The 10,189-nt window shown below is 35.3% G+C and overlaps 1 protein-coding gene across 1 annotated transcript in view; it reads left to right on the forward strand.

The window, feature by feature from the left end:
- The window catches only part of LOC136877083 (glutamate receptor ionotropic, kainate 5), an 89,989-nt gene extending 81,216 nt beyond the window's left edge, over positions 1 to 8,773 (forward strand). Inside the window, exon 8 of the mRNA XM_067150901.2 lies at positions 8,232 to 8,773. Within this exon, the coding sequence (XP_067007002.1) occupies positions 8,232 to 8,433 (202 nt within the window). The 3' untranslated portion in view covers positions 8,434 to 8,773. The remainder of the gene's footprint in view (positions 1 to 8,231) is intronic.
- Positions 8,774 to 10,189: the final 1,416 nt, after the last annotated feature.

Genomic DNA, 10,189 nt, shown 5'->3' on the forward strand with positions numbered 1-10,189 from the left:
TTGAAAAATGCCTGGAATGGTGAATGTAAATGTTGCAAATTTGGACTTCTTAGTTTTTCGTGAGTAAGATTAGTTACTAACTTTTGTTTTACTTTATTGAAGATCTGATTGACCATATTTATTTTATATCCATTAATTGAGGCCAGATCTTTTATAAATTTGAGCTCCTTTTTTAAGTTACCATCTGAAAGAGAGATTTTGAAGGCTCTGTAAATCAAACTGTAAAAGGCCGCCTGTTTATGTGATTTTGGGTGAAGTGAATCATTTTTTATATTTTATTTTATTTTTATATTTGAAATTTGAACCTATCTCCTATTCATGTTACATTAATATCCAGGAAGTTTATTGAGTTGTTAGTTTCATCTTCTTTCGTGAATTTTATATTTGGGTCAATATTATTTAAGAAATTTAGGATTTTTTCCCTATCGTTTTTTTGGCTGTCTATTATGACAAGGGTGTCGTCTACATACCTGATCTGATGACAAAGTCCATTTATGTTTGTATTTATTTTGTTTTGCTCCAAATGATCCATATATATGTCTGCCAGTATGCTCGACATGGGGTTTCCCATTGCTAAGCATGTTTGATGGTAAATCTTTTTATTAAATGTGAAATAATTATTGTTTAATACAAATTTCAGTAGGCTAACGAATTCATCTATTTCGCATTTACTTAATTTACTGTGTGTACGGAGATTGTGTTTGATGATATTGATAGTTTCTTTAACCGGTATATTTGGATACATGTTGGTTACGTCGAATGAAACCATTTTATGTTGTGGTTGTAAATTGAATTGTCTTAGTTTATTACAAAATTCTGTTGAATTGAATTCTATTGATTGTCGATACGTTACTAAACTTGAAATGTCTTTTGAGGAAATAGTGTGTAAATTTCGATGTTTTATACGTGGGACTGTTCTACTGTGTATTATAGGACGTATGGGTATGTAGGGTTTATGTAATTTGGGCAATGCCCTAGCCGTTGTTAACTTTGGTTTCATACTTATAATTTTTTGGTGTTCTTGTTCATTAAATAAAAAAGTATAATTCTTAAGGATAATTTTTAGATTCCATTGAATCTTATTTATGGGATCTTGGTTTACTACAGTGTAGGTTTTGTCTGAAAAGAATTCTTCTGTTTTTTCAATATAGTCATTTTTATTTAATAATAATACTTTATTAACGGTAATACCATTTTACATAACAGTAGGGAAGAATAAACAAAACAAAGCACACTAAAAAGAAAGTTCAATGGAGTATAAGTAGAAAAATATGTATAGATATATACACAGGTTATATTACAGAAAAGTAATAGTCAATTCTGGAGATTATGTAAGTGATTTCTAAATGTTGACAATGAGCAGTTAAATATATCAATATCCACTTTGTTTAGAGATCTTGACATTCGTTCAATTGGCCCATTGAAGGCGTAGTTAGTTGTATGCCAATTTGTAGACAATGTATTCTTGGACCTTGTGCGTCTGTCTGGTACATGTACGTTAATTTTTGCAAGGAGTTGTGGACAGTTCATCAATAAATGAAGCAATTTAAAAATGAAGAGTGTATCCAATAATTTACGGCATTGTGACAGGCTATGCAGATTTAAGGACTGTTGTAGGGATGTATAATCAACATTATCATATGAGAATCCTGCTCTAAATGAATATAAACGAAGAAATTTATGTTGTACTGAATCTAATCTATGGATAGAGGTCTGATGAGAAGGGTTCCAAACAGGTGTATAGTATTCTAGTATAGGGCGTACCATAGACACATACAGCAATCGATAGGTAGCTAAGTTTGAAAATTCTCTAGAATATCTAGTAATGCAACCCAATAATTGAAATGCTTTCTTACAAATATTTTCAATATGTTCATTAAACGATAGGTTATAACTGAATAAAACACCGAGGTCATTAACTTGTGAAACAGGAGTTAGAATGTTGTTATTACTAAATTTGAACTGAAATGATATTTTCTTCGTGTTTAAAAAAAATTATATTATTTTACATTTCTCATGATTAAGTTTCAACCCATTTTGAATACAGTACTTTTCCAGATGATGTAAATCTTTAAAATGAAGATCAAGTGGACAATTAATTTTCATAAAAATTTTTGCATTGCCGGCAAACAAGAGCAATTCGGTATTCTTAAGTATATTTTTAATGTCATTTATGTAGAGAGTAAAATGTAAGGGCGCAAGGTGAGACCCTTGAGGAACTCCACTGGTAACAATAGGCGCAGAAAAATGATTCCTTATTTTAACAAAATGCAGGCGATTTTTAAGATACGATTCAAACCATGAGAGGAGAGGCCCATAAATTCCGTAGCCTGTTAGTTTTTGCAGCAAGATATCGTGGTCGACAGTGTCAAAAGCTTTTGAGAAGTCTGTATAAATGCAGTCCACATGGGAGTGGTTCTCTATTGCATCCAAGAGGAACTGATAGAATAAAAGAAGATTGCTACAGGTTGACCGTCCTGAAAAGAATCCATGTTGCTCATTAATGATGATGTTTCTAAAGAAAGGTGTGATTTTGTCAAGAATTATTGAGTCAAAAAGTTTGGAAATATGAGAAGAAATTATACCTGGTCTATATTGTTTTATGTCAGTTTTATCACCATTTTTGAAAACTGGACTAACAAATCCTTTCTTCCATTCAACTGGAAAAATGCCTTGGTTTAATGATAAGTTGAACAGATAAAAGAGTGCTTCACATAAAATAAATGAGCAGTACTTGAGCAGGTAAGTTGAAACACCATCAGGTCCTACAGTTTTCTTTACTTCCAGAGATATCAGTTTGTTGTAAATTTCTGCCTTACTAATGTTTATATCTGATAGATTGACAGAGAAAGGATAATCATATGACATACCACTACTATTCTGATAAGAAGAATAAACAGACGAAAAGTGGTTAGCAAAAAGGTTGACAATATTTTCTCCAGTATCTGCTGTAACTTCATTAAGATGCATTGTTGAAGGAATATTATTACATGACCTTATAGAATTTAGATATTGCCAGAATTTCTGTGGATTGGAAGTAATACTTCATTCACAGTTGGAGACATACACTGTATAACAAGATTTACGTTCAGACTTGCATTCATTTCTTAATTTCGAGAAATGCTGATAATCACTATTGAGACCTGATATTTTGTATTGCTTGTGTACTTGCTTCTTTTCAATAATCAGGGACTTCAATTTATGATTAAACCACTTTGAGAATTTGGGAGTCTTAAAATTCCATATAGGGATGTAAAGTTCCATGCCATAATATACTACTGAATAGAATGTTTCTACTGCTTTATCAATTGATACATTTTGAAACATCACCTTCCAACTGAACTGTGGCAGATAATACTTTAGTCCATTATAGTCACCATTTAAAAAGTCAAAATAAAAACTATTAGCAGGCAAGGAATTGTATAGCTCACTTATAGGTAAAGAAATCTCTAATGCTGGGTGGTGTCTGTCGAGAGGGACAATGCTTTCATTACTAGATTTTACTTCAATGGAACTGGAGTTACTGAAAACCAAATCAAGAAAGTGATTCAGAAAATTTGGGGTAGCATTAAACTGATTTAAACAGAGATAAGAAAAGGTGTCTGTAACTAAACTGGACTGCATAGTGTGGTTACCTACTGACATAAGGCCAGAAGATGTTTCTTCATTTACTATCCAATTAAGATGTGGTAGATAGTAGACACCAACAATGGTTGTCAAGATTTGACATAAATTTTTCAACAGCACTGCAATGTTCAAAATATTTTTGGACAGGAGACTTGGATGGAATGTATACAGCACCCATGATTAATTTTGTGGCGTTAAAAGTCAGGGACACAAACAACTGTTCAACTGTGTTAATGCACAGTATCAGAGTAGGTTTAAACCTCTTGCTAATACAGATCATTACCCCCCTATGGGATGCCTTCATACTTGTTAAAGAAGACCTATCACATCTGAAAATTGAATACGTTTCAAGTCCGAGTTCCACATCACTAATTTCATCATTTAAGTTTGTTTCGGTTAATACCATGAAGTCATAGTCAGCTAAACATGAAGAAATTTTAAGTTCAGTTAGTTTGCTTCGAAGTCCATTTACATTTTGATAGTATCCTCTAAAGTGTTCAACTAACCTTTTTATTGATGTCTTTGGTGCTTTCTTAGTATAGTGTATCTGATCTCTGTGAAATTATTCCCTATCTACGTTGTGTATTGTATTCCTGATGTAAGTTATAGGCCTACTTTCTAAATCATTTTCTGTATCACTTAAGCTTTTGCCATTAGGATTAGCACCCCCCCTCAATTTCTTAATTAGTTTCCCGAGAGCATTCTACTAGATATTCTATTGAGAAGTTTATCAAACTTAGGGGTTCCTTTTCTGTTAAGGTGTCGCCCATCTTTTCTAAAATCACTACCTCTAAGCAAACTATTACTATCGACAAAAAGGACATCTCCATTACAGCATAACCAGTCAAGAGTGGAGTTTACAGCTATCATCTATATAGCGATAATCAACATCATGCCGATATAAAACGCCACTGAGACAAAGCTTTGCCGCTGGAAACCTCCTTTTTATCGCAGTAATAAGCCTATCAGTTTCAGCCATTATGTCACTGGGTGTTGAGAAATTATGAAGGTCATTTGTGCCAATATGAACTATCAGGGCTTCAGGATTTTCTTTAATACTGTCCCTGTTTACATGTTCAGCAAGTTGACCCACTCGTATGCCTGGATAGCAGTACGCAATTCCCTCTTCAACTTCGGGTCCAACATTTCTTATCATCGAGTCCCCCACTATTACTGTACGGGCTTGTTTATGTACCGGTCGCTGACGGGATTTTTTTTGTCTTTTCGACACTGCAAGCTGACTCATGTTCTATGATTGCCTCATGATCATTACATTTTAACACTTGAAAACTGTTTTGTGTCACTAAATTACTATTTACAGAATCTTTAAATGCAACATGTTTCCGGTTAGGCCTAACATTCTTGGACTTAACATCTTTAAAACCATTTTCGTATTGTCTCGGCATTTCAACATTATTTTGTTTAAAGTTCTTCAATTCCAGCAGAGCATTTTCTAGATCCATTGATAACATTTTAATTATTTCATCTTTGGATGAGAGTTCAAGTTCCAGATCTTTTATTCTAAACCTCAAATGCCAGGAGTCCAAAGTGAGGTTATCGGAAACGAGATCGTCTACCGGATCCAACACTTTGCTACCAAACATATTCTTAAATACGCACTCATAAGAAGCATTAAGACTATTAAGACTAGCATTACTTTTGTGAATAGATCCATTGCACTTCATACACATATTATTACCGAACATATCACCACTCAGAGAAAAAACTAAATCACTGTTTACCGCCATGTTGGATGATGTAGCAACATTATAATGTATTGGACAGGTGGATCATAATAAAACTTTGTTATTGTAAATCAACAGTTTCAATACGGATTAAAACTATGATCTAGATCATTGCAAGTGACTAATCTCATGGCAGAAGGCGGGCATTTTGAACACCTCCTGTAAGATGGTACCCAGCATACATCCATAAAAAACATGCAAACTAGCCCACAACACTTGATGCTCTAGCCCACAACAGAGTCTGATATCTCAAAAAATACGTTTTTCCAGACACATGTGTATATACACTTTTTTCCTTCTCTCTATGTGAGAAATCCACAACTGTAATTATGCAGTGTTTTTCTGAAACACTCTTTATGTTAACATGTTCAAAATTTGAAAAAACAGGAAGTTTTAGTCTTGCAACACTCATATACGCAGATGTACAAGAAGATTAGGATACAATAATTATAATAATAGTAGTAGTACGCTAATGTTAATGATTATAATAATAATGAATCAAAAAGGCCCACTCAGGAAACTAGACTTAGAGAGAGGAAGATCTTGAGGAGGATACTAGGACCCATAAGTGAGGAGGATGGCACCTATAGGATCAGGCACAACAAGGAGTCTACGAACATCAGGAAGACATAGTCACGTGTATGAGGAAAAGGCAATTTACCTTCTATGGGCAAATGACCCACCTGAAACCCTGCAGACTCACCAACAGAATCCTCACAGTGACAAGTAGGGGAAAGGCTTCCAAGACCAAGTGGATCACCTAAGTAAAATCAGATCTGGAGGAACTACAGATCCCAATAGAGATCACAAAGAACCAATCTCATTACTGACAGGCCATCCTAGAAGGAGTCTTCTAACTGTTCCTCACAAGCAAAAATATTACAGGGACCACCAGACCTAAATGGACAGACAGAAGGAAGCACGCACACAGCCAGGAAATGAAAGTATACTCGGCCAAGAAAAAGCAGAAGACCATAGATAAGAGTTAAGATGAGCCCTATGATCCTTAGTAGGCCAAAATGAACCAAAAAAAGAAGGGAAGATAATAATGTTAGAAAAATCAGGAGGGATTAAATACAGCTGCCTGGCTTTTGCTAAAGGCTTTGCTATACTATTGGAAAGTCCAGAGGTTGCAATCATCCAGATTAACCTCTTTGAAAGAATCGCCAGCCAAACAGGACTGAGGATCTTAGCAGAAAAGGCCAAATTCATGACGAACATCAGAGATGGGCCAAAATTCCCAGAAACAGAGATAGGACATTGGCAAGACCATGCAGGAGAATGGACTAAAATACGCTGCAGTGGACGATCAGATCTCAAAAATGGAGAGAGCATATGACTTGACAAAAAACACCTACAATAAGAAGTGCTTATCCTGGAATGTCAGTGACACCGCAGTCAAAACAGAAAGTCTGTATGCCAGTGAATGCCTGTCCATGAACTAAAAGGTGGAGAAGTCAGAGGCCTTGGAAAGAAGAGTCCTTAGAAAAATTATGGGAGCTGGCCTCCAAACTGAGAGCAGATGGTAACTTCAGAGCAACAAAGAAGTTTACCAGAATATAGAAAGAATCTCAGAGACCATGAAGAAAAGAAGACTGGTGTTTCTTGGACATCTGTACAGAATGAACGCAAACAGACATACCAAATAGATATTTGATTACTTCTGGAGAAAAAATATGGCAGATGGCTTTTAGTGCCAGGAATGTCCGAGGACATGTTCAGCTCGCCAGATGCAGGTCTTTTGATTTGACACCCATAGGTGACTTGCGCGTCATGATGAGGATGAAATGATGATGAAGGTGACACATACACCCAGGCCCCGTGCCAGTGAAATTAACCAATTATGGTTAAAATTCCCGACCCGGCTGGGAATTGAACCTGGCACCCCTGTGACCAAAGGCCAGCACACTAACCATTTAGGCATGAAGCCGGATACTTCTGGAGAAAATAGACCACTATAGCATGGATTAAGGAAATGAAGAAGGATATGGAAAGATTAAACATCTCGGAGGTCCAACTGTTATTAATGAATACATTTAGGCACACAGTGAACACAGTTCAGGCAAGTAACTCAGTGTTGAAAACATATTAGAGAATGACTACAAGTTTTAGGTAGATAAAATATAATAAATTATGAGAATATATTCTTTATTTATTTCTAAAAGTCACAATCCTTTCCTTAATCATCATTATCTGGTCGATTAGATTAGCAGTTAGCTTTTTTCTACCACTATGAGTGCTAATTTGAGTCAATGAATCATTTCACTTAAGCAGATGAACATTTTGCTTCAGCTTGTGTTAATTTCCAGTGTCATGGGATGTGTGATCTGAATAAATATGTGCCAGTCCCAAAGTCTCTGAAGTTCATGGTGGGAATTCAAGTGGCACTGGGTGATGAAATGAATAGTCATGGCAAGTAAAAGAATCATACTAAATCATCTTGTGAAGGTGTGTACACATTTTCAGAGTTTTAGGGTTTATAGGATTGAAGTGATACTAAGTTAAATCATGTTACATATTACCTAGCAAGTCAGGATGGCATCTAAAAATTGCTAGGCTGCATGATTAAATATCCGTGGAGAGAGCTGGGAGTGAATGAGTTAACATTAGGCTTTTCTGGACTCGTGTCTTTCATCTCCCAATCCTCCTTGATACATATTTACTTTTGAACAGACTGTAGAGCCACATTACATTCTTGCAATCTCTTCAAATTATTTCTATATTTACGGGATTTTTACTTTCCCTTTCCTAAGCAGTGCACTATTAAACCATTTGAAAGGCTTTCCCTTAATTTTTTTAGTGAAACATTGAACCGCAGCCATCAATCAACACATTCGAGGCTGGTATTTTGTTTTACAGGTTGCAGCAGTTGAAGCAGTCTGGAGTGCAGCACAAAAGGCAAGAGAAATGGTTAACAGGCCGTTCTCAGAGTTCTACCCACGTGCTAAGAAGTGTCCATATACAAGATGTCCTAACACTGTTCTATGTGTGTATTGGAGGTGTCATGTTTAGTGTCACCATCTTCTTAGCAGAGTTGTGTATCAGCAGGACCATCTGGTAATGCAGAATCCACAGACTATGGTCCTCTGATTCCAATGAAAACTTTGCTTATGAGATCAGCAGTTCAGCAATGGACAATAAGAGGAAAGAATATGCATGATAAGGAGTGAGAATAGATGGTGACAAATGTCAGTTTTGCTTCTTCTAGTTAGCAGAATGATTTACTTGCTTATAAAATAATTTACCTGTGCTGAACAATTTGTCATTATCTCTGATAGACCAGTAAGTTTTTACACTGTACTGTCTGTAAAAGTTGAATGTGGTGTATACCAGGATAATCCCTAGGAAAACTTGTATCATATAGTGAAAAATACAGTACCCTTGTTACAACTCTATTTGATCTTTTATAAACAATTATGTTTACAAGTTTAGCATTATTTATGAAGATTCTTGTGTATTCTAGCTATTATTTATTTTACCTGTTATGGTCTTTATTGGATCACTCTAGTCAATTATACAAAGGATGTTTTGACATCCTATTAGCCCAATATTTCTTCATTTTGTGAGATGCTGCCTTCCTTTCTTCAACTGAAAACACCCTCCTATTAGACCTTTTATTTATCTTGGTCTGTAGCTTAGTGTGTGTGTGTGTGTCTTGGTATTTGACATTAGTTGTTTGTGCAATTTCCTTGTACAATATTAATTTGTAAGATTTCTTTGTGCAATATATGACATTAGTTGCTTTTTACGGAAGTATCTTAAATTTGTCTGTTTTGTTTTGAAGAACATCTATTGTTATTTGTAATTCTTTAATATCATCCTTAATTTCCATAATACATTTAATCTTGGTCTTGGTTTCTTTCTTTGTATGTAGTCTTGGTAATATGCCGGCTCTGCAGTGTAGGGGTAGCATGCTTGCCTCTTACCCAGAGACCCTGAGTTCAATTTCCGACCAGGTCAAGGATTTTTACCTGGATCTGAGGGCCAGTTTGAGGTCCACTCAGCCTACGTTAGTACAACTGAGGAGCTACCTGATGGGAGATGGTGGTCTTGGTCTAGAAAGCCAAGAATAATGGCCGAGAGGATTCATCATGCTGACCACCCGACACATTGTAATCTGCAGGCCTTCGAGCTGAGCAGCGGTTGCTTGGTACACCATGGTCCTTTGGGGCTGTTGTGCCACTGGGTTTGATTTGGTTTACTTTTAGTCTTGGTAATATTATTTGCTTTGTTAAATTTATTTATTCTATTATACACCAAACTGGTTTCTCATTAAGATTACTGTATATAAGTTATAATTTCTCCTAAATACTTAAATCAACAATTTTTATTTCTTGTCCATCAATTATTATTTTATTTACCAGTGATGCATTAGTAAACAGGATCTCATTTTTTCAAAGGGTATATTCTAAGACCTTTTTTGCATGCTATTTTTGGTAGAGATTGAATTTGGTATCAAGTTTCCTGAATATTGTTGGACAATAGAGGAAGGCCATCAGCAAATCCTAAACAGTTTAAACTTAAATTTTGTTTGGAACTTCCAATTTTTATGTTCTTTGGGTTGACCTTGTACCATTCCCTCATAATATATTTGAATGCACAATGAAATAGGAAAGGTGATAAACAGTCTCCTTGTCGTAAACCTGTTTTAATAAAAAATGGTTCAGAAACTTTTCCTCTAAACTTTACTTTTGATTTGGTATTAGTTAAAGTAAGTTCTATCAATTTAATTTTTCTGTAGTATGCCATTATAAATTTTAGAGTGATAATCTATTCAGCACAACTTCTCCAGGGCCTAAAACTTCCCTGTTATTCTC

Source organism: Anabrus simplex, chromosome 7, assembly GCF_040414725.1.
Source record: "Anabrus simplex isolate iqAnaSimp1 chromosome 7, ASM4041472v1, whole genome shotgun sequence".
NCBI classification, from domain to species: domain Eukaryota; kingdom Metazoa; phylum Arthropoda; class Insecta; order Orthoptera; family Tettigoniidae; genus Anabrus; species Anabrus simplex.